We start from the raw sequence: 24,464 nt of genomic DNA, 5'->3' as shown, positions 1-24,464 counted from the left end.
AGCTCGGTGATCCGCCAGTCGGTTACAAACCACACTTTGGTCCTCTATGATGTAGATAATATTAAAAGATCGGATGAATATCCACAGGGCAAAGGCCGTACAAATGCGTGGAGTGCCCAAGGGCGTTCAAGCACAAGCACCATCTGACCGAACACAAGCGACTGCACAGTGGCGAAAAGCCCTTCCAGTGCTCCAAGTGCCTCAAGCGCTTCTCTCACTCCGGCTCCTACAGCCAACACATGAATCATCGTTACTCTTACTGCAAGCCGTATAGAGAATAGAAGTATTCCCGCTAGTTGAAACGAAAATTCTCTCGCTGACTTAGCTAAGTATGTACGGTCCTTTTTTTCCTTCTACGTCAAGGGACTCAGCATTTAATGAAGAAAAAGGAGCGAATTTGGAAACGGGAAATAATATTATATCTCGCGATAAAATAAAACGCCTGAGAACCACGTTAGAAGAACGGCAAGTACACCTAGCGACGAATTTTTCCAAACGCGATCTCGCGCACGCATTTTACCCGCGAAAAGGCTTGCGTTAAACACAGCAAATAATAATCAAAGCCTAAAAGATATATTTAACTGGAGAAGGAAACGCATGTTGATCGAAAAGGAAAATGAAAAATGAAATGCCATTCTGAAGAAAAAAGAAAAAGAATAGAAGATTAAATAATACGTTGTATTAAAAAGATTAAAGAAGATAGCGAGTGAGACTCGATAGTCGCGACTCTCCTGTTCGAGCAAACAACATCGTCCAAGTGTCACGTGAGTTTCTTCTCAAGTTCGTTCTCGCTGAAACAAAGAAAGAAGCTAAAAATGATAAAAAAAAGGAAGCAGAAAAGTGAAAAGTAAAAAAAAAAAATGAATTCGCAGCGACTTTGAGTCGACGAAAATTAAAAAAAAAAAGAAACCAAACACGCAACGGTACCAAAAATGCATAATGCAATAATCTATTATATATTATATATAATATACATAATATTTTAGTATTTTTATTAACAAGATTATTATATATACCATGACAATAATAAGGAAACTAATTAACGTACAAATTTGTTAGCCACGTTCGCACGGGGCACGCGATGTAATTCAGTCGCGACGCGCAAATTGACGAAGGGATATGGTGACGTGATTTGAATGTTTCATTTTTGATCGAGTTGCGCGTGTGCATTTAATAACGAACGAACTAAAATTGGAAGTAATATCCTGTACTGGAAAGTAACAATGTTTAAAAAGTGCAGAAACCATTTTCTAGATATTTTTACCAAATAATTAATTTACAAGAAAGAAAGGAAAGTTAAAAGTGGTGGAAAAATAATCTTTCGTTTCTGAGACATCCAATCGAATGACATTCTTCAGCCTTAATTCCTTCGTTCACTAATGTTTTAGAACAGCACGAAGTTTAAAGAATTCAAAGTATGAAAATTCATATTACTAAAAAGACAAAAAGAAAAAGATAAGTGCGCGCGTGCAATTGGATAAGAACGAACACCAAAGGTAAATGCTGGGAAAGGTTGAAGCACCGGACAAAAAGAGAATACATTTGAATTTAAACCGCTAAACTGAGAGAGCTTAAACGCAAATTCCGATGAATCGCTGAGAATGGAGACTAGAATTTCTAGTCGCCTGGTCTATCCTCACCGTCGAGAGAGCTTTTTTCAAGCTCGATGCAGGAGGATTCGGCCAAATTACGATTTATTATAGCGTCGAGGTGTTTCTGGGCCTTATCTATCGGTGATCGATGCCATAACGAATAGCTTTCGATCCTTGTGTACTTACTTTAAATCTAAATCACATCTTCGTATATTTCCTTAATGTTACGTGAGAGATTCATATATATTTCAAGTTTATTTTTTTTTTTTGCAGATCTCACGATAGTTTTATAATACCAATCGTATATAAATTGGTTCTTACTCTCAGTTATTAACACTAGAACTATCAAATATGTTAAAATGACCATTTCTAGCTTTTTTTTTGTTTGTAATTACTAAAAACACGTAGAAGCTTTTGATAAAATTAATGTTAACGTATATTTGAGTCGAAATACGATTATATACTTGTACTTTACTTTTATCCTACTACCTTAATTACAATTATTTATATATTTTTATTTTATATAATTCTAGTGTCAAGTTTAATAATTATTTAACTATATTGCACATTGTTTTCTCTTTCTGTAAATTAAATTTTCGTTATTTTCTTGAATTATTCAGACATACGGTAAGTTAAGCCTAAAGTAATACACGTATTTCTTGATTTATTCAACATTGTTATTATTTAATATTTGAATCTCCGCGTATCATCCATTTACGCTAAAAAGAAAAGATTTAGAAAAACGAATGTTTCGCATTGTAGGAAGAAACAAAAAAAATGCCTTAGACATTCCGTAAAAATCAACGCGCTACCGGTGCTCCTTTTTTAGTTATTCATAGATCACGAAGCATCACCATGGCCTCTCGTACTTTTTGTAGAGCTCATGTGGTCTCGTCATCATGAGATTTCAATTGAACCCGACGAGCTCATCACATTTGTTTCTGGCGCCTGAAAGGGAAATGGCATCGAGAACCTTGCAATACAAAAAAAGAAAAAAAGATATACAAAAGGAAAACATTGAGAAAAAGTCCCTTCACCGAGATCCGGGCCCCGATCATAAACTCTAAGTATAATATTAAAATGCTTCCAATACTGTACTATTAAAACAGAAAAAAATTATTATTACACAATTTTTATGATTTTATTCGTTCGGACGCGTAGGTAAGCGATATATATAAATATATATATAATCTACAGATCGATAATACTCGAGAATTGTATTTTATAACGGTTTATGCCTCTTTTTATTTACACGTACCACGAGTGACAAGTGATATATATATATATTATATTATATAAATATATATATTGTTATTGATAAAAAAAATTGATAAAAAGAAACGACGACTTATACGGGGATACACGGCAGAAAAAAGAAAAGATGTAACGTTTAAAGGGTCGCGCCAAAAAAGTAGTGTCGTGTTCGGCCGAGCAGGGCGCCACCGTTGCATTTCCTCCGCGTCTAGAAGCTCCGGTTATCCGCGACAGGCATCGTGTCCGCACTACGAGATAAAATGGAAAAAATCCAGATATGATGCTTATAATACTCATTTATTATAGTGTTAATAGTTAAGAAATATATTTTTATATTATTATAATATTACGACACGATATATTATATATATAGTACTAATCGATCGCCGCGGATTCGTGAACCCGCGACGAGTCTGTTCCTCGGCTGGTACAGATACGCGAGAATCTTCTATTTTTATTTTCTAGTTTTTGAGACTCGATCGTAAACGATTCAACGTTCCTGTGCAATCGCTTTGTTATTTTTCTTCGTTATTTCTCATCATTATGTGTTATGTTCTCTATCTTTTTTCATTAACTTGTTTTTATTTGTATAATTTCTCTTCTTTCTTTTTTAAGAATCTTTTTAATCGTTGATATATATACCAATTTACCGGCATTCCTTAAGTATTTTTCATTTCTATAATTTTGCACAAAAATTTGTATTCGTACGTTAAGTTTCGTCGGTTATCGATTTTCAATTATATATAATTATTCTCACTCTGAAAAAAAACGCCTCGATTCTGTACTTTCGAATACTTTCACGACCAACGGGTTTAGAACATCAGGAAGAAAAAGCAGGAAATTTACGAAGACAATATTGCATACGTATAAGTGACTAAATGAAGAATAAAAAAAATTATATATATAAATATAAATATATAAATATATTAATATAGATATATAAAGATAGAAATATTTGCTCTGATTCGGGAGTATTTGCAACCTGCTCGCCTCGATGTATGTATGTACGTACTATTAAAAATAACAGACACAGACTACAGCGTAATTTTTGCCAGCTTTCGCGCATCGGCATCGGTTATGTCTCCGTTATTTCCTAAACTATTACGTGAAAACTACGTAAAAAAAAAAAAAAAAAAAAAAAAAAGAAAAGGAAAAAAAGATGAAGTAATTAAACTAAAAGTGAATAATAACTCATACGAGCATGATGAAACAAAACGAAATATGAGAAAACGAGGAGAGAAATACGAGGAAAAAAGAAGAAAAAAAATTGTTAATGATTGTTGATGCAACGATTTAAAAAAAAATGAGCACCGTACGATGCCTTCCGTGAACGACCGAGCTTGCCTAGTTACCGAAATAATATAGAAATTCAATGATTCGATCTCGATATGAATTCTCTCGTCGAAAGTAACGCTATCCCCGCGATGCCTCTCCCATCTGTCGAACGATTGTTTCCTGTAACCGCAGACAATAAATATAAAGCGAGTAAATGGCGTGCCATAAACGAATCTTTGTAAAGTTGTAAAGAACACTACGATACCGACACGTAAAGCATATGTACCTCTATATTCGTGTTTGATTGAAAAGTGTTCTAAAACGAATTCCATGAGAGTATATATTGTGATTTTTCTCTAAAGAGGGGGATGCACGTGGGGATAACAAACATGTTCGCTTTAAATTGTATTCGACGAACACTGGTGGTTATGCCATCGAGCTTTCCATGACTACGTTACATAAGCACCAGAATCGTGCGTGTGTGCGTGTATTGCGTGTATGTACACCAGAAAAATACTCGGAAATAAAATACGGCAGGACAATAATAATACCGTTTCTTTTTAGAAATTAGAGAGCGTAAGCATTAATTACAATAGTACATATAATATATATATAAAAATTGTAAGTGTGAAAAAAAGGATAAATTTACTAAATGCAGAGAGGTCTGCACGTGTACGCACAAGAACGCATCCCTTGCGTGTACGTGGATACACGTGTGTACACGGCACAGCATGTATGTACATAGGTAATACATTCGTAAGGTTACATTTAGTCGCCAGGAATAGCGATGCGGATGTTATTGTAACAGTGAAGTGTAATATGCGGTAGATACTTTGTAAGGACGGTGGGGAAAAAAAATATAAAAACCGGAAGGTTCCAGCTGCGTAGTGGATGCAGTGCCTTCTCCGGGTGAAATGATCTCGTGATGTTGAAGCGAGCGGTTGCAAAACAGCTCGATAAGCAATTTGCGTTGTATAATACTTTAATCTAATATTTTAATCTAAATTTCAATGAAAATTTATCGCGGAGAATTGTAATTGTACCAGTTTCCTTTCAGATCGACGTATTTTTAAGTTATTTTTTGTCTTGCAATACAGTCACCAAAATAAGGAGCATGAAATTGAATTCGAAACGAATTTCAGGATAACAGTCACTTTTTGGAGAAGGAGTATATATATTCTTATAATTAAAAGTATGTTATTCTAACCAAAACGATCTCCTTTTAAAAGTTCGATCGTTGATAATGGGCATTTGAGATAGAGAAACAAAATAGAGAAAAAAGAAGAAGGAAAAAATAAAAAGTATAATGGAAGAGGGAGGATGTTGGAAGGATCGAACACTGCGCGCACTACGCGGCGAACTTCCGAAGCACGAATCGATGAATTTGGTTAAAACGGAAACGGGAGCCGAACCTGTTACACACTGCGGAAAGAAGCAGCAGATAAAAAGAAAATGAAATTTAAAAAAATAATGTATTGTGACGAAGTTCCATCCATAATAAAATAAATGAAAATATTATACAGTTAGGCCGACTTTTCCGCCAGTTCGTGCCTTTTTTCTGCAGGGAGAGAGAGTGCAGTTTTGGAATCGATCTGAATGATGTATGCTATTGATGTACCGCCTACTAATAGAAAAACATGGATAAGGAACAGGAAAGAAAGAATGAGACAAAGAGATTGAGGAGGAAGGGTATAATGTTAAAATCGTTAACGATCTTAGAGTCGTAATGAAATTATGGGCGGACAGAAGGGACAGGATATGAGGAATTAATTACGGGGATAGATCGAACGAGTTTATGTTTGACATGATGACAAAGTATGTGTCCTGTAATGCATTATTCTCGAAGAACATTACGAGCACGCGAAATTATGTCAGACGTTGGTGAGAGAGAACAACAAGCAACAAATGAAAAGAAACGAAAAAGGAGAAAAGAGGTGCGAGATTAAATGTGTAAACAGTCGAAACTGAATGACATGAATGAAGGGAGAGAATGAGAAGGAATGTGTGTGCGTGTGAAAGGAAGAACGGGAGGGAGAGAAAGTAGGTGAGAGAAAGAATTCTAGCAATTGTTGAACGTTCATTAAATTGTCCTCGTTTCACGATGTAATAAAGGCTATTTTACTTTGATATCGATGTTACATTTTTTTTCTTTACATATATTCCTTGTACCTTAGGATTTCGGTGTGAAGACTGGTATATCAAGATACGAAGATATAATCAAATCTCCCTCTAGAAATATGTATTACATTAGAATCAAATACATAGCTCCATCTATCGAGATGTTGTTGGAGTTAACAGCATTCTTGCTGAAAAGACGATGATAACATCTATAGCTAACAATGAAACTACTTTTACAAATGTATTATTAAATGTTAGAAGCAAAATTATAGTAGAATAGCTTTGTCTATTGATACTAATAGCGGAGTAAACGATTAAATGACCACACCCATTAGGGCTCAGAGACGAAGCCAATTTGTTCAGTATTCCCGCCTATTGTGATTGAGGAGGGGATTAAGTTACTTGCCTGAGCAGGTAAGGGCCATATTGTATTCATTGTCTCATATGAATAATGTCAGATCTATTATGTATTTAGTCAATGCCAACTTGTAGAGATAGAGACTTCTGCAACTCGTCGGTGGCGGAACATGAAAAACGATTATGTATCACATCTATTTTGTACCTCGTTAGTGATACCATTACCATTAACTACACCTGTTCCCTCATCTGTGCCGCTGCCATTGACTGAGGATAGGACTCGTTAGATGCCACTACTATACTTAATTAACAATGTCGCGTGTAGTACAAAAATGGGTATCAGATGACTTCCAAAACATGAAACACGAAAACGCATTGAGTGTCAGGTTTACTTCACAGTTCGTCTGTGATTAAATATAATTGTAATAATTTAACAATATTATTTATTAATTAAAAAAATATCATGCAAAAAATTAAAATATCAAATAACTGAATAATTATGATTAGATTAAAAATGCACAAGGAAGAATACTGATCTTTTAAGAAACTGATTTTTATTGTTAAAATTTATACATTACTCGGCGCAATCATGTTCATAATTATATAACAGGTTTAAAATTTCATCCTCGCTCTATCATATACTGTACATGGACGAACAAAAAGATCTCAATTTAAAGGGAGTTTCAGGCACTGTATATCTACAGCATCTCCTTTATACCTGTTCAATTGACTCAGTAAATGTAACTTTGGTTGTTTACAATGAGTTGTATGCAATTCATACGATGTACATATATTCAACAGTATAGGTTCTTGTAAACTTTTTACAGGGTTTCTTGTTATCATACTTTCATATAAATGCACTGCTGCTTTTAACTGGCCTGTATATAAAAGACAAACAGCCATATTATTAATTAATGCTATGTTTGATGGATCCAATGCTTCTGCTGCTTGGAAACACTTGTATGCTTCTTGAAAAGAATTGTGGGCTACTGCCATTAATCCTCTGTCTGTTAACTCTCGAACAGTAGGACCACTCTCTTTTTTATGCAGATTGATTAAAAATTTTTCTGCTGCTGAAACATCTCCCAAAAATAGATGTAATCTACCTATACTAGATCTCAATGCATCCATTTGTTCAGGTGACCAATCTGCAGATTCACAAAGTCTTCCTAAAATATCTATGCCCAATACATAATTTTTCATGCTAACAGCACAATTAATAATAGATATAAAAGTCCTAGATCTTCTGCCTTTCCACAATCTTATAGCATCTTCTTGTTCTGCAGGGTTAATCTTAACACGAGATCCATCTCCATTAAATCCATTGCTAAAATTGATTATAATTTGGTTCACAATTGCTAGAATCTTATAAAGATTATCCAATGCTTCTTTTGGTTTTGCACAATACATTGGAATCTCAGCTAAAAGTAGTCTAAAGGAAAAGGAAGCCATAGAACCTGGCCTGGTACCATACAGTTCTGGATAAAATGTAAAATACATGTCTGGTTTATCCAGATTACCAAATGGTTTTGACTCAATCTTCAAAATATCAATTTGCTTGAGCTTGGTTAAAAGAGCCAGCCTCGTGTACCACAGTTGCAAAGAATGCGGAGAATGTTTACTACGTTCATTTTTCTTGCCATATCCTTGACCATATACCGTTAATAATCTTCCCGATAAATTTATTGCAGCTTTGTAACAACCAGCTTGTATTAATGTCCTTAAGCCACGTTCGTCTTGAGTTACATCAGAAGCAGTGAGCACATGCCTCTGTATATTTTCATCTTCACCTAGGAATCTTACAACACTACTCTTTATCAAATTGGGCATGTCTCCTTGAACTGCAAGTCCTGGCATTGTTAAGTCCTCTGTCTCCATGAAACTAGTCCCAGTAGTCCACGTGGCTGTGTATCGAAGGATGTTTCTTGTGTGTTCAGAAGGTATCCACGCATCTCTGTGTACATCGTTCGTACCACTATGATCAAGTCGTTCGTTACCAAGCAATGAACTAGTCTTCAAAAATTCGTTTGATTGATCCGTCAGTAATTCAAAATCCGGGATTCGACTCCCAGAACCTCTTTGCACATCGAAAAAATCTTCCTTTTTAGGCGACACGATCTCATCGAAGATCGTGCGAGATGCATTTTCAAAATAGCGGCTGATATCTGTCTCCATTTCTTTCGTAACCTCTTCAGTAGTCTCGCATTTCTGCTGTGAAGTCCCATTTTCTTCAGCCATTCTACGCCTAACTATTTTGTTTTCACTTGAAAATCTATATATACATTTATTTATATGATTTACAAAATCCTATAAACATTAGATCGAAGAAAATACCTTAGACGTCAACTGTCAAAATCAGATGGATATTCTGCCACGAATTATGTGTATAATAGAACGTGTTATTATGTACCTGTTTTTGTCTACCAATCAATTTATCAATCATTAATATTTTTGTACAATCTTTTGTGCTACAATATGAATAAATTTCTGCTATAATCACTAGGTTTAGTTGAAAAATGTAATATTCTGATTGTTCAAGACATAATTATGATATAATAATTAAATTTTCTAATAAGTTAATGATAATAATGTACTTAGTTCTGAAAATTATAGTCGTACATATCTGACTAGAAAATAGTTCTCAACACTGAAACAAATTTACTTTCTTTTTATTTAATGTCACTATATCAAAGATGGCACTATAAAATGATAATGATAATGATAATATATACCATATGTATTCCATACAAGTACCAGTGGAGATTATAAGAGATTTTATAAATTAAGTATAATATGAACAATGCAACGAAAAATGTTCTCCTTTCAAGTGGTTATACTATGCCTCTTGTTGGATGTAAGACTAAAATATAAGAAATAGAATATTTTTTACTATATTTAAATGTGTATTGAAGAAAATATTAAAATAATGGTAAAAGCCGCTTGTTACTATTACTTATTATAAAATATTAAATCATTTTAGTTGGAACATACAAAATTCAAGGGAGAGATATAATATATGAAGTAGTAGATGAAAGTTTAAAAGTTGGTTTTCGTTCTATTGGTATGTATCTAATAAAATTATTAATATTATTAATTTGTCCTATTATAAATATATTCTGAAAATGTATCATTTCTTATTTATTACATATAGATACAGCTGTAGTGTATCGAAATGAAGAAGATATTGGCTATGCTCTAAAAAATTTATTACCAAAATATAATCTTCAAAGGAGTGATATATTTATTACAACTAAGCTTTGTATGTATCAATAATGATTTTAGATAATATAAAGCATGTTAAACTTAAAAAACTAAATATATATATAAATATATCAAAATCATATGTTTATAATAGCACCAAGTGAACATGGAGATCCAAAAGGAATAGAAAAGTCTGTGCAAAGATCTCTTAAAGCACTTAATACGACATACATTGATTTGTACTTGATTCATTGGCCAGGTGCAGCTTATATTTCAGAAAGTTCAACAAATAATCCAAGCTTAAGAGCAAAGACTTGGGATAAATTAGTAGAATTGAAGAAACAAGGATTCATAAGATCCATAGGTGTATCCAACTATACAATCAAACATCTAGAAGAATTATTGCAAAATTGTAAAGATATACCACCAAGTGTTAATCAAGTAAATCGATTGTACCTGAATTTAATTTGTATTTTAATTTATATTAATTAAAAAATTAAATATATTTTTGTATTATAGGTTGAGTTACATCCACATTATCATCAAAAAGAATTAATTAAGTACTGCAATAACAAAGGGATTCATGTACAAGCATATTCTTCTTTAGGAACTAGTAGCAGTACTAATCTTTTAAGAGATCCAATTGTCGTAAAAATAGCTACTCAACTTAATGTATCACCAGCGCAATTATTATTAAATTGGGCTTTGCAACAAGGAATTGGTGAATAATTTTCTTTTTTAAGATGAATATTTCTATCATGTATCATTTAATGATATTATTGCAGGCATCATTCCCAAAGCTGTAAAGAAAGAACATATAAGGGACAATATACAGCTAGATTTTGTTATTGATGAAGAAAGTATGAGAGCTTTATTTTCTCTATCTCAACATAAATATGCTTGGGACCCTTCCAATGTGTATTAGATAGCTTAAATACAAATAAAATAAAAAAAAAAGCATGGAAGATCTTGCAGATCAGATTGCACACCTTTGTTTAGAAAAATATAATAAGCTTGGTAAGAATGGTAAACCATCAGAGAAGGAGTGGACTGTGCTATCAGGCATAGTGTTAAAAAAAAAGGACAGCTCACTCACTTTAGTAGCTCTTGCTACAGGCACAAAATGCTTAGGAAAATTAGATTTAATAAATACGAAAGTATATGATGAAGGTTGCAGATTAAGTGATTCTCATGCAGAAATTCTTGTTAGGCGTGCCTTTTTAAGATATTTATATGAGCAAATCAATTTCTTACTCAGTGACTCTAAAAGTGATGTTTTTACAATAGATGATCAAAAAAAAATTAAAATAAACGATAAAATATCGTTTCATTTCTTTACGAGTCAAACTCCTTGTGGAGATTGTTCTATATTTTTGAAAGAAGAATTCTATAAAGATGATGCACCTCCAACAAAAATGATAAAATGTGATTATAATAACAGAGTGGAAACAATAGAATCAAATGCCGATAAAAAAGAAACACAAATAATTAAAGATATATATAGAACCGGTGCAAAATGCATAAAATCCGAAAAATGCCAAGATCCTCATTTACCCGGAATAAACTACCACGTGGTTGGACCGCTACGTACTAAACCGGGAAGAGGAAATCCTACTCTTAGTTTGTCTTGTTCAGACAAAATAGCAAAGTAAATACAATTGTGTAATATTACAATCAATATTAAAAAGTATTCTTATAGAATATGAAAATTAAGCTTTATCTGCTGATTTTAGATGGAATTTACTTGGAATACAAGGATCACTTTTATCAATATTGATACCTCCAATAAAAATGGAAACTATTGTAGTTGGAGGCAATTCTCCTTTTTCCCTAGAGGCGATGGAACGTGGATTATACAAACGATTTAACGAAAAAGTACGTAAACTAAAGATTGTACAAAGTAAACTTTACTTTAAACAACAAAAAAATTCTGAGAGGAAACATCCATGTCCATCGAGTATAATATGGTGTGCTGTAAGAAATCGGTAATCTTTAATATTTACTTTTACTTAAATATTTATATTTACTTTTTCTCTGATAAAGCTATGTTTTTAAACAATATGGTTTTAATAAATATTTATTTATAGCGATACTGAAGTAGCGGTTGAGGGTAGAAAACAAGGAGCTACAAAAAAAAAGAAAGGTAGTAATCTACTTGTAACGAGACGCGCTCTTTTTGAAATGTTCTTGCAAACTTGTGATAAATATCGACACCCTGATTGTAATATAAGACATCCTAAAAAGATTACTTATTTGGATTGTAAAATGTGGTCTAAAAATTATCAAAGCTTATGGAACACTTTAAAATCAGGATCTTTTCATGCTTGGCCTTCTAAACCAATTCGGTTACAAACATTTGTGTTGTAGAATATTTAATATTCTTTAATATACAAATAAGATTATAAATATGTACAAACATATATATTTTTAAAATTGGTACATATAAAAAATAAGTACAATACTATTTTACAATGTTCGTTTACTTATATTAGTATATCCTACACCTATACAAGTTAAGACAACTTGTTCTAATATTTCATCTTCTTCTTTAAGTGGCTCGATTTTAAAAACAATTCCAAAGAAATCTCTTAAATCGCGTAAAAATTGTATCCTGTGATAATATCATACATCAGTCTTATCATTTTAGGATAAATACAAATGTATAAAACAGCTACTTACATTGCTGGTGATAAAGGCCCTGTTACAAATTTAGAAATATCTTTCCTACCCAATGCCATAAACATTGCAGTCATGGCTTGAAAAGCTGAATCTACACAACCATTTCTAAAATCATATATATTTATATAATATTTTCATTATCTGATGTATATTCATTAGTTATGCTTGCTTTACCTGTAAATTTCATCAACTAATTTCATAGCTGCTTCTTTACCAATATCTTCTGGTACACAAGGCAAAGAAGCTGCTGTCATTAGAGGTGAAAATGCTTCTCCACCAAAGACAACATCAGTTGTTGTTTCAGCTGATAAAGTTACTCCAAAACCTGTCATATTTTAATGATATTTAATACATTTAGCGTTATTAATGACTGAACAACTAAATACATACCTGGTGATTTTCCACTAGATGCACCTTTACAATGATCTGTATAAATGTAAACATCTGGCAAGAAGTTTAACAGTACACCTTTAGCAGACTCCACAATTCGATTAGCAATAGCAGGAGATACACGTATGTTACATGCAGTACCTCTGATCCTTTTTACCATTCCACTATTTTGAAACTACATATACACTTTTTTATTTTTAAGTTATAAATTATAAATACTTTAATAAAGAAGATATGGTTTCTACTAACTTGAATACTTCTAAGATTACGACTAGGAGGACATTTAAATTTAATTTCTCCACCACCTAGAGGTGCAGCTCCTCTTTTATTAATGGTAAAGATAACTTCATTATCACCAGACAGAAACCTTTTTAATATAGGTACAGCACATGCCTTTAGTCTATCCACAGAAGGATCTTAAATACAATGACATATATATAATTTTTTAGCTGTTTGCCATTACAATAACTGATAATGTTCTGTGCTTAAAAATTTATCATGAAGGATTAGTTACCTATTGTATTATTAGTGATTCCTTTGAGTTTTATATCCACAGCTTTTTTACAAAATGGAGCTAATATCATAATTCCTTCTAGATAATAACCAATACCTCGTTGTACACTACAATCATGCTCTAATTCACCACCGTACAATAATCCAGGGTTATAATATAAATTAGTTCCTGTTTCATTTAATTCTATTCTTGATCCATTTGTTATTTTATCCAATAAGCGAATAAAACTGACTTCATACTCTACACATAATGAATATATTAATAATAATAAAAATATAATATATTTAAATCTTTGAATATTTTCAAAAGAAGTATATGTTTAAACTAACCTTTAACTCCTGGATCGTCATCTTTAACTCTAATATTTGTAATTCGCACAGGCTTGCCTGATAATGTTGACAATAATAAGCGATATCGTAAATAATTACACCCTTCGTATGTTAAAACGTTATTTTTTCTTTCGGCTGGCATGTTTTATTAAAATTCGTAGCGGTAAACAAATCAATGTGATAGAAACATGGAACTTGGAACTTGGAATTTTCTGACGTCATAATACTGTTTCGTCAAACACGCAGTTTTTCTTCTAAATTATTTTTTATTCATACAGTCGGTACAATTCTGATACGTACAAATCGAACAAATGTTAATTTGATAACATTGTTGAATATTTTTGCCGAATTGTTGAAAAACAATATATTATTGCACGAACAACAATTAAGATAGTGATATATGATCTTATTAATATTCGAGTCTATAATATCTTTAAATATTTAAAATGACACAATTGACACAAAGGATATTTGTTACTGTTGGCACAACCAAATTTGATGAACTAATCGAGACAGTACTTAGCTCAGAAGTTTTAGAGGTAAAAGATTATGAGAATTTCAGTTCTTAACATGAAGTTATAAAAACATTTAGTAGTAAATCTCTAATCCAATTTAGAGCAATTTTTTAAACATATATTATTTTAGGTATTATCGTCAAAAGGATATTATGAAATCATCTTGCAAGTTGGCAGAACGTTATTTGTACCAGATTGTACCCCACGTTGTGGTTTTGTCAATATTGAATATTTCAATTTAAGCGCAGATATAATTAACTATGTACAAAATGCTGATCTCATTATAAGTCATGCAGGAGCAGGAAGTATTTTAGATGCTTTAGAGTGTAGAAAAAATTTAATTGTAGTTGCAAATGAAAATTTAATGGGTAATCATCAATTAGAATTAGCCGAGCAACTCTATGAAGATAAACATTTATATTATTGTACTTGTAAAACTTTGTTAAACACTATACAAGCCATGAATTTTACTGAGTTAAAACCTTTTGTTAATAAAAGAAGTAGACATATTGCTAAATTTATAGACCAAATAATGGGATTTTTACCATGAAAGAAAGTTTGAAAAATATTCCAAGAAATACAGTTTTTTATTCCTTATTTATAATAAACAAAAATATTTAAGAGGTTAATTTTTATATTTTGCTTAATATATTTAGATTTTTATTGTTTTACAATATGGATATATAACAGCTTTATTTGTTATAACAGATATAGCTTTAGTATAATTTACAACAATATAGTTTAAATAACTATTCCTTAAAATTATCATTTAATAGCATAGAAAAATTTATAATTTCTGGTTAATAAAAATGGTAACGAAGAATAGTGGCAGTTATTGTTAGATACTTTTTATAGCATCTTTGGATGGTTGCTAATTTTTAAAATAAAAGCTATATCGATAAAAATATTTTCTAAATACTGTACAATGTTAACATAAATTTAGTTTTTTAACAAAGTGTCATATTTCTTTGCAAGTATTCTGTTTAGGAATAAGATAATCGAGCAATCTCGCAATATTGATGAACATAATCATTGTTATCAATGATTTAATGAATTTGCACATTTCAGTGCATTATATCGTTTTGTCGATTTCTTAGACGGTCCTAGCATTGTTTATACTTTCAATTTATTGTATGAAGATACATCCATATGAAGCAAACTACATATGTATATTTATAGTGGCATGTGTCTTTAATTACAAACCAAGCCAAGACGTGTCATTTCTTTTAAAAGTTCATTTCCCATTTGCGCAGGGCTCCTTGAAACTATTACACCGGCCTAAATAAAGTAAAACGATATTTATATTTATCATAACGAAAATGTGGGTTTTATTGTAAATAGCAAATAAGTCAATACCTTTTCGAGTGCATTAATTTTATCTTGAGCGCCTCCCTTTCCGCCTGAAATGATAGCTCCGGCGTGTCCCATTCTTCGACCGGGTGGAGCAGTAATACCAGCAATAAACGACACTACTGGTTTAGCTTTACCTCCCTACGATTATAACAGACATATTATATTCGTATACGATAATACTTAAAAATGAATTGCACTTATAAGGATATAGAACGATTCTTGGAATATAAGGAACGGTGAGTTAAGATAGGATGAGGATTTGGGTACCAGTAACTTAGAAGAACAACCAACAGTATTATTTTGAATGAGATATTCTGCCGCTGATTCTTCTGCGCTGCCGCCAATTTCACCAATCATTATAATACCATCACAGTCTGGGTCCCTAAGGAATACATCCAAACAATCGATAAAGTCTGTTCCATTAAATGGATCACCTCCAATTCCAATACAAAGTGTTTGCCCAAGACCAGCCTTAAAGAAAATTTTTCTTACAGTTTCTTATTACAAAATTATTCTAAAAAACTATTTTGTTGTATAATTTAAAAAAGAATTATATTCTTTAAGCAAAAGGGATATCATTCACTTACAAGGGTTGTTTGATTTACAGCCTCATATGTTAATGTTCCTGATCTTGACACAATACCAATTTTTCCTTTTTGATGTATATGTCCTGGCATAATACCTATTTTACACTACAAATAGATATCTGTTATATGTTATCATATAGATATGTATTAACATAGTTATAGATTTGAATTTAAAAATTTGCATATAATTTGTATGTAAAATACAAATTTTTAAATACTGTTAAGTATTAAATATCTGCACCTGCTCTGGAGCTATTATTCCTGGACAATTTGGTCCAATTAAACGAGATTTGTTTTGTTCCAAAAGTCGTCTTTTAACTTTGACCATATCATGTTGTGGAATACCTTCGGTAATACATACAATTAATGGCATTTCTGCATCTATTGCCTCCATAATAGCTGCAGCTGCACCTGGAGGAGGAACATAAATTACAGTTGCAGTAGCACCTGTAGCTTCCTTTGCCTAAAAGAAAAGCACAATTAATACATTTATAAATATATAAAATATAAAATGAACGTTATTTTCCCACCTCCTTCACACTTTTATAAACTGGTTTTCCAAGATGTTCTGTACCAGCCTTCTTGGGGTTAACACCACCTACTATTTTAGTACCATATTCAATGGCCTGTTGACAATGAAATGTCCCCTGTTTGCCAGTGAAACCTTGACATATAACTTTGGTATTGGAATCAATTTTTAAATTTTTCCTAGTATCTACATAGTTAAACCTTATTTGGGTACGTAATAAATTACCACAGTTTCTGACTGAAACATAAAAGAAACGATTTTTTTTTTGTTGAACATTTCTTTAAGAAATGAGATTTTAAAAGAATGTAGGTATTAATATACTTCTACCTTCTTTGTAAAAAATGTAATAATAATAAAATAATACATATTTTATGGCATAAAAAGGTTTTATGGCATTGCTTTAAACATTATTTGCAAATAGATGTTATTTATAGGGATAATATCAAATTTCTTAACTTTTGGGTCAAGGTTCATTAATTGTATATTATCCAATGATTAGTATGACACTTATTCTGATAGAGCAGATTAATTAACATATTAAAACAACTATGCCATTGTGTTTAATAGTTGTATAAAATCACATTAATATGTGTGATATAAATAAAATATGATAAAAAGAAAAGAATTATGAAGCTTCTGTTACAAAGTACAAGTATGTGAAATAGACAAAGACTTAATATGGAATTATATAATGTTTAATTAATAGTTAAGATTGTTAAATCTACTGAGTTAAAACCATATATTGTCAAAAATATTAAGTTATGCAAAATTACATATGTCCTTATATAATTGAAAATGATAACATAAATGGAACTTATTTAAAGTATTTTTAGTTAAAAAAAATAATAGAATATGAGTATCACGAGAAATGGGCGTGAAATATTACGATATCTCACAAACATGTCACAATTATATTTCGAAATATACAAAGGTCTCCTTTTAACATTGAAAAATATCGAACGATTATTCTCATCTTACCTGTGAATTTTGAAAATGTTCTGATAGCCACAGCCATTCTTTTAATTGATGTTTCTCTTAAGATAGTCAATAAACGAAATTGGATTATTAGAGGATCACCATTAGAGGACTACCACAGCGGACGAGCGAGGTCAAGTTCGAAAGAAAATACACGGACGAATTGTACTTACTTAGCGCATGTACATATAGTTTAAGTATATCTAATGCTCCAGATTCGCTATGAACTTGTCAAATGACAGGAACATTGAACATCAAACTGATTGGTCCATTCTTCTATAAAATATTTTCTTCAAGCTAATTTTCAACGCAAAAATTTTATTACTAGGTAATCTTGTACGTTATTTTAGACATGCCAGAACAATCAAATAGTTGTCATTTCTTTATTATTAAACATTAGAAATAAATACTTCTATAGTTTCTCATTTATTTTTAAATTCTATTTTCTTTTCTTTATTTTTGATATAACATTTCTATCTGAAATAATGCGATATATTTTATACTGAAGTAATGAGATATACTTTAAATTCTAATTAGATATATAGATTTCATATAATTTAGAAGTTAAATATTAATGACAAATTTCCGCAATTTCGCAACTTCTTTCTCTTTCGTTGCTAAAAATATAGGGGATTAGCTTTGTCTCTATTTATATCTTTAAAATATACACTAGACTTCGTGGTCATATAAACAGATCGCGACACTCGCTAGGGAAAACCGACCGAAAGTTGAGTCATGAAACATCAACATGGAAGACAACAAAGTTCTCGTTCTTGCGAGACGGACACAGGTGAGTAGAATGTCTCCATCTCTTTCTAAGGACCTTCATAGCATGTCATGCATGCGCAGAACGTAAACTTTCTTGTCTTTCATGTTGATTTTCACGACTTAGTGTTCGGACGGTTTCTTCTATGCTTCTGGTATATAAGTGACGACACCTAATTATAAGATCGTGCCAGAGTTATTCGTCTTTTGTCAGATACATACGTTTAAAATAAAAATATAAAATTAGAATAATGAAGGAAGAAACTTAAACCAATACATCGTAAAAGAATTAGTATCACATAGATAATCGACTTCATGCTCCGATAATTGGTAATAAATATAGTAGTAGTTTTATAGAAAGAAAAGGTAGCATGCTGTATAATCAACGGAGGCCACCGAAAAAGTGAGCGTAGTTAATGAAAGTTACGATTGATGGTATCATAGTTGCCAAATGTAGATTACTGAAAGAAAGTCTACATAAATTCTTTTTCGATTTTATTGTTATTGCTGATATAAGAATTTAATTATACACAAATTTTTCATATGGATCGAATAGTTTATTAAAATTTGTAGTGATTCGATTACGAAGTTAACATCGATGGGCATAGATAGAACGACATAAATGACAGTGATGCATAGAAAATAAATATCTTGATAAAAATGACGTGGTGAAGAGAGCCTTACCGTTTTACAAAACCATCGAAGGAATTGCAAGGTATACGCTCTTACAGTTTCTAGTTTTTCGTTTCCATTCTTTCGTGATACCATTCCAACAAGCATCTATGAAAGGGAACAATAAAAATTATTTCAAATGCCGAAGGTTTCAAATATAATTTCAACCGTAATTGCAGAAAATTATATTTTTGAATTTAAAAAGTTATATTAGTTACATTGTTCATATATAGCACAAAAATTCCTTAGTATATATATATAATATGTATATGGATATATACATATATACATGTATATATATATATATATATACGTTATGTATTACGTGTCATCGAATTATTTTCATTACGATAAAAGACTATTATTATTAAGATATTGTTATATATTTAGAGTGTATTTGTTTTAAGAGAAATGAAAGTTCTGTCATTGAGAAATAAAGAAAATATGTCTATATTCTTTGCCGGAATATATAATTTTTTTCAATCATTTAGTATTTTATTTAATTTATTTCAATTATTTTACATTTTATAGTGATATTTTTCCATTAACGTTTTATGTTAATGATAATTAATTGAATTTATCAAACAGGATGGAAGAAAATGCAAGTTCTGAAAATATTTGGTGTAAAACTAAATCAGACGAACAAAATAATTTGTATCATGCAGAATCTATAACTTCCTCTATGGAAGCAAATTCTACTTCTTTAGCAGATATATTTGATACAGCTTTTACATCTACAGTTGATCCTTCTCCACAACCAAGATTTAATTCAGGTAGAGATGAAATAATGATATAAGACATATATTAATTCATTTTTTCATATTTTTAGTACTGAATTTCTTCTAGATAAAACAATAATGGAGTTTGTTAAATTATGTTTTTAATAAGGTTAAATGCATATAAAATGATTCACACGAAAATAAATTACATACAAAGGAAACATAAATAACTTCAATATTGAATTTTTTCATTCTAGGCAACGAAATGGAATATGATCACTTATTTGCAGAAAGTGATGTAGAAGATTTAGATGTGGTTCCTATTAATCCTTATGTAAATCCATCTCATCATACTACTTCAGACAGTAATTTTGTTTTTGGAACTTATCTACGTGGGTCTGAAACATCAGGAGGAATATTACACGAACGTGATCCTCCAGTAAAACATAAAAGTAGAAAAAATGAAGACCGTAAATCATTCAACAACCAACACTCTGATAATTTGGGTGTAGCTGGACCATCTAGATCATCAGATGGAGTTTCTAACAAGTATGAATTTAAAATTAAGTTTGAAGTTTTTTTGTGCTAGATTTGTACTTAGTTAGATCAATAATTATTAATGAAAATGTTTTAAACAGAGTTATGCAAAATATGGAAAATGACAGTGCCAATGAAGTCAATACTTTGTATCACTCAGTTTTGCCAAATACAATTAATTCTCAGCAACATTCTACACATGCAACAAGTATGGTTTTTGTTTCACATGAATAATATATGAGTAAAAGTAATAAACAGATAATTTATATAGTTTCACTTTATATTGGATAGAAAATGATGATACACCATCAGCACCTGATCTACAATTAGATTGGTCCTCGAGTAGTGATGATGCTACTAGTAGTGATGATGAAGATGGATCAGTTGAAGTTCTTGTTTCAGTAAATCATAATAATAAGGTGAAATAACTTTATTATGTTGAGTTATTTAAAAATGTAATTTATGTTAAGAGTTTAAGATACAAAGAGCTTTACTATATTTTAACAGCAGAATTCTGCACAAAATAATGAGGAAGGTAATCGTCCAGTAACTGTAGTTGATTTAACTGTGGAATCAGATGAAGAACATACACCTCCTACTCCTACAACTTCGGTAGTAACTCCGACTACTACAGACTATGTACCTAGGTATGAATAATAAATTATTTTATGTGTAATACGTTTTATTACTGATTTTAATAATTTTTTTACAGTGGGCACAACACTTATTGCTTGCATGACCATATATATCATGGTCGATGTATACACCATAATTATAGAATTCCAATTCCTGTTATACCTGTAAGATATAACCAAATACCAGGTGCAGGTATGGTAAAAAAATTAAAAGAAAGACTAACAAAATTTTCAGTGATGTTATTTCGAATTTGTTCTTCTTTATAGATGCTTCTACAGGAATGTTAAGACCACGTATGCATCCAGTACAAGAAAGACTATGGAGGATGCAACAACGTGTACAAGAAGTACATAGGCGGAGTCTTCATCCAAGATTTTCAACACATCACACGTTAGTATTACAATAAATATTGGAAATTTCACATCATACAATACTTTTTATATTTTGTAGTACAACGCCGTGCAATCCTCATGTGCATCAAGCAAGCCAACATACGTGTAACAATGGAAATGCTAATTCTGTGAATAATCGTTGCAACGGTGCAGAAAACATGACATTTGGAGAAAATTATTTCCCGCCTCCAATTTTGCCACCACCACAACAACCTACTGTTTATAGTCATCCAGAGGCTAGAAGGCCACCAAGCGTTAGCCCGCCTTGTCCCGAAATAATTCAGGTAATTCAGTACATTCAAGATTTGTATTATACGTATAATTTTAATGTTACAATGAATTTATCATTTATTTCCTTTTCGTTTCTATTAAATTTTATCATTATTGATTTATATTCTTTTTGTGTTTAGGAAAGTTCTTTGAGTGGCCAATTACCAACGCAACCAATTATGCTGCCTTCAATGCCAGTTCATCCTTATGTACATCATATGTATCATCATTATGGTCCTCATCGAAGACCATCCGGTCCACAACATAGACACCATATTCATATCAATTGGTTACAACATCTTCATTTGGTATGCTCTCAAACACAGTACTCTGAATTCTATATATTTTTATACTTGTTATGTAATGCAGATGCGTTTCACGCAGCAAGGATCTGATGCTCACGACATGATGCCATTTCCATCTTTGGGTTTGCTGCACCCAGCGCGTCAAATGTCGGCGCAACTTGAGAATTATATGCGCCTTGTTGACCTACGACGCATGGCCGCTATTAGTTGCGGAGCTACACAAGAGTCAATAGAAAGTCACACATTCCGTCATAAGTACAAACGGGTAAATTACGTAAAAATTGACGTATATGTTCAATATCATATCATCCTTACTTCGTGACATTTTCTCGTTTTATAGGAGAAAAAAGTCGAAAATAGCGAAGACGCTATTGAAAAGTGTACTATATGTTTATCCGAATTCGAAGACTGCGAAAGTGTCAGGTACAAATTAATTCTCATACGTAATGTAAATTAATTTCAGCAATTAATTTTCCACAAATTATATTTTTCTAATATTGTTTCTTTTTATACAGGAGGCTTCCATGTATGCATTTATTTCACATAGACTGTGTCGATCAGTGGTTATGTACTAATAAACGCTGTCCTATATGTCGAGTGGATATTGAAACTTTTTTACACAAGGAGCTTGAGAGCACTGCATAGTTTAAGGTCGATTTTAACTATCCGTTTTCGTTTTTAAGTATAATCAGGTAATATTCACATCAAAGTATTTTAAAAGATCCTATTCATAAATAAACCTTTTTCTGACACTGCTATGAATGTTGATGTAAAAAAATTTTACTGTGAATAATCAAAATATCGATAATGGAATAGAACTAAGTTCCTGGAGTTGTAGGAGAGAGATTTGTTTTCATTATCTTTATATCCGTGTCATGGTATTAATAATAGTGTACATAAAAAAATGTTAGGTTTGTTTATTATTCGTTATTATATTAATAAGTCACGTAATTTGATCGATAATTTATCATGTATGAATTGTTTTGGATGGCAACATTATTAGCTTATAACAAATATTTTAAGTGGTACATCTCTTTGTGATTTTTTATTCTACTTCTTTTATTATATGACGCATAAAAAAAAAATTAATCAATCATAACAGCTAATACAATGAATTTTTTGAATTAGAACAGAAACGAATGTAAATTAATAATAATTACGTAAAAATATATTATTCCTGTGTTACGACAATTTTCAACTGGGTGCTATACCGATACATAAATTTTATATACGCTAAACATATTTTAATGATTTGTCGAAATGAATTATTAAATATTTCCGCGTCGAATGGTTCTTTGAGGCTATGTATACTTTTCATAAGTTTTTATATTAAACTAGTTTTTTAATAAAACTGTACTCGAACAATTCTTTACTAATAACTTTTTATTCTTTATAAAAGAGTATATCATCTTATTAAGAAAATATGGATGATCGTGAAGTTTAGTGAAAAAAACCATGATTTAGAAAAAATCTTCCTATTTTAAACTTCATTTCCGCATCATTTTATTGGTACAGTTAGTAATAATTAAAAAGGACATGTATTTTAATTCATCAAGTTGAATGAACATCTTGTATAATATTCAATAAATTATTATTATTATGTCTAGTACGTAATAAAAATAATTATTATCCTTTTGCATTTGAATGTCGGCGCTGTGGCGGCACAATAAAATTGTCTACAAATTCGAATGCCGTCATGATGACGATACGCTTTTATTATGCTTGTACATTTATGATTCTGTAATCGAAAAGTATTGTAAATGTCTGTTACTCTTTAATCTAAAATATATTTACTTCCAGATAATCTGTTGTTTATTAATATTTATCTATTTAGATATATGCATATAATAATAATACTTGATAAATTTGCTTCGATCGAGTATGTCAACTGCAAAGGGCTATAATATTTCCATTACATTGTACGCTTAATAATTGTACTGTTTTCCAACTCAACAAATTTTATCAGAAATTTTCCGCTCATTATCGCTTTTTCGAGACAATTTCTTAGTCCAATAGGCTTCGTCAAATCAACTGTCTGATATATACGTACAGATGATGCTCGTTGCAGAAATGATAAAGGCGCATCGATGTCGCGTTCGTACCATTCATTTTCAATTTTACATAAGGTGTAAAAATGGAACAGAAATAAAGATTAAGAGAAAAGATCAGCATAGGCGTCCATGAGACTACGTTGTTCCTAGCAAAAACATCTTACCTTAAGGTATGTATAATCGTGCGAATCGTGTGAGTCAGAGTCACAGTCGGTTGTTTACCTTTCTTTCACTATAATTTATAATCGTAGACAATAGTAGGATAGTTACGAGAACTTGCAACAAGAGAGACGATTTTAGATATGCAAAAGTTACTTAAAGTCCTTCATCTCCAAGATGCCTATCAAATTTATGACTAATCGACATGACATTTAGTAGAAATGAGGGAAGAGTATATATATATATATATATATTACTTGAAAATATGTATTATTACAGTTCTATAGTAT

General features: G+C 31.3%; 8 protein-coding genes across 11 annotated transcripts in view; 5 read left to right on the top strand and 3 right to left on the bottom strand.

The window, feature by feature from the left end:
* Positions 1 to 6,248, top strand: part of LOC132909638 (zinc finger protein 1) — a 35,752-nt gene extending 29,504 nt beyond the window's left edge. For both annotated transcript variants that reach the window (XM_060964567.1, XM_060964568.1), the window contains exon 9: positions 88 to 6,248. In XM_060964567.1, the coding sequence (XP_060820550.1) occupies positions 88 to 281 (194 nt within the window). In that variant the 3' untranslated portion in view covers positions 282 to 6,248. The remainder of the gene's footprint in view (positions 1 to 87) is intronic.
* An 885-nt stretch (positions 6,249 to 7,133) lies between these two features.
* LOC132909645 (trafficking protein particle complex subunit 12) lies at positions 7,134 to 8,976 on the bottom strand. Its single transcript, XM_060964581.1, has one exon. It carries the CDS (start codon positions 8,832 to 8,834, stop codon positions 7,263 to 7,265), a length of 1,572 nt encoding a protein of 523 aa, XP_060820564.1. The 5' UTR covers positions 8,835 to 8,976; the 3' UTR covers positions 7,134 to 7,262.
* Positions 8,977 to 9,224: 248 nt separating this feature from the next.
* LOC132909649 (uncharacterized) lies at positions 9,225 to 10,959 on the top strand. Its single transcript, XM_060964586.1, has 6 exons — positions 9,225 to 9,450; positions 9,577 to 9,657; positions 9,748 to 9,855; positions 9,952 to 10,238; positions 10,317 to 10,518; positions 10,583 to 10,959. The coding sequence occupies exons 1-6, from the start codon at positions 9,390 to 9,392 to the stop codon at positions 10,720 to 10,722; spliced, it is 879 nt and encodes a 292-aa protein (XP_060820569.1). The 5' UTR covers positions 9,225 to 9,389; the 3' UTR covers positions 10,723 to 10,959.
* Positions 10,757 to 12,261, top strand: LOC132909646 (tRNA-specific adenosine deaminase 1). Its single transcript, XM_060964582.1, has 3 exons — positions 10,757 to 11,445; positions 11,531 to 11,782; positions 11,885 to 12,261. Exons 1-3 carry the CDS (start codon positions 10,757 to 10,759, stop codon positions 12,162 to 12,164), a joined length of 1,221 nt encoding a protein of 406 aa, XP_060820565.1. The 3' UTR covers positions 12,165 to 12,261.
* Positions 12,204 to 13,851, bottom strand: LOC132909647 (probable RNA 3'-terminal phosphate cyclase-like protein). Its single transcript, XM_060964583.1, has 7 exons — positions 13,710 to 13,851; positions 13,381 to 13,620; positions 13,116 to 13,282; positions 12,867 to 13,041; positions 12,651 to 12,801; positions 12,477 to 12,581; positions 12,204 to 12,408 (listed from the first exon to the last, which is right to left on the bottom strand). Exons 1-7 carry the CDS (start codon positions 13,849 to 13,851, stop codon positions 12,264 to 12,266), a joined length of 1,125 nt encoding a protein of 374 aa, XP_060820566.1. The 3' UTR covers positions 12,204 to 12,263.
* Positions 13,852 to 14,070: 219 nt separating this feature from the next.
* On the top strand, positions 14,071 to 15,585 carry LOC132909654 (UDP-N-acetylglucosamine transferase subunit ALG13 homolog). Its single transcript, XM_060964592.1, has 2 exons — positions 14,071 to 14,248; positions 14,355 to 15,585. The coding sequence occupies exons 1-2, from the start codon at positions 14,156 to 14,158 to the stop codon at positions 14,772 to 14,774; spliced, it is 513 nt and encodes a 170-aa protein (XP_060820575.1). The 5' UTR covers positions 14,071 to 14,155; the 3' UTR covers positions 14,775 to 15,585.
* On the bottom strand, positions 15,334 to 17,845 carry LOC132909648 (succinate--CoA ligase [ADP/GDP-forming] subunit alpha, mitochondrial). 2 transcript variants are annotated; one of them, XM_060964584.1, is made up of 7 exons: positions 17,672 to 17,845; positions 16,695 to 16,930; positions 16,406 to 16,627; positions 16,165 to 16,269; positions 15,845 to 16,048; positions 15,581 to 15,715; positions 15,334 to 15,502 (listed from the first exon to the last, which is right to left on the bottom strand). In XM_060964584.1, the coding sequence occupies exons 1-7, from the start codon at positions 17,706 to 17,708 to the stop codon at positions 15,416 to 15,418; spliced, it is 1,026 nt and encodes a 341-aa protein (XP_060820567.1). In that variant the 5' UTR covers positions 17,709 to 17,845; the 3' UTR covers positions 15,334 to 15,415. The 2 variants fall into 2 exon arrangements, with proteins under 2 accessions (XP_060820567.1, XP_060820568.1); XM_060964585.1 differs by having other exon boundaries at positions 15,869 to 16,048; positions 17,672 to 17,842.
* A 756-nt stretch (positions 17,846 to 18,601) lies between these two features.
* Positions 18,602 to 23,768, top strand: LOC132909640 (uncharacterized). 2 transcript variants are annotated; one of them, XM_060964570.1, is made up of 13 exons: positions 18,602 to 19,148; positions 19,694 to 19,878; positions 20,082 to 20,373; positions 20,463 to 20,569; positions 20,653 to 20,780; positions 20,872 to 21,008; positions 21,074 to 21,189; positions 21,264 to 21,387; positions 21,448 to 21,673; positions 21,800 to 21,967; positions 22,029 to 22,229; positions 22,305 to 22,387; positions 22,480 to 23,768. In XM_060964570.1, exons 2-13 carry the CDS (start codon positions 19,695 to 19,697, stop codon positions 22,607 to 22,609), a joined length of 1,896 nt encoding a protein of 631 aa, XP_060820553.1. In that variant the 5' UTR covers positions 18,602 to 19,148; position 19,694; the 3' UTR covers positions 22,610 to 23,768. The 2 variants fall into 2 exon arrangements, with proteins under 2 accessions (XP_060820553.1, XP_060820554.1); XM_060964571.1 differs by having other exon boundaries at positions 18,603 to 19,148; positions 22,044 to 22,229.
* Positions 23,769 to 24,464: the final 696 nt, after the last annotated feature.

Source organism: Bombus pascuorum, chromosome 8 (assembly GCF_905332965.1).
Source record: "Bombus pascuorum chromosome 8, iyBomPasc1.1, whole genome shotgun sequence".
Lineage (NCBI taxonomy): Eukaryota > Metazoa > Arthropoda > Insecta > Hymenoptera > Apidae > Bombus > Bombus pascuorum.
The sequence above is the reverse complement of the archived record's forward strand: the minus strand, read 5'-3'. Positions and strand labels throughout refer to the sequence as shown.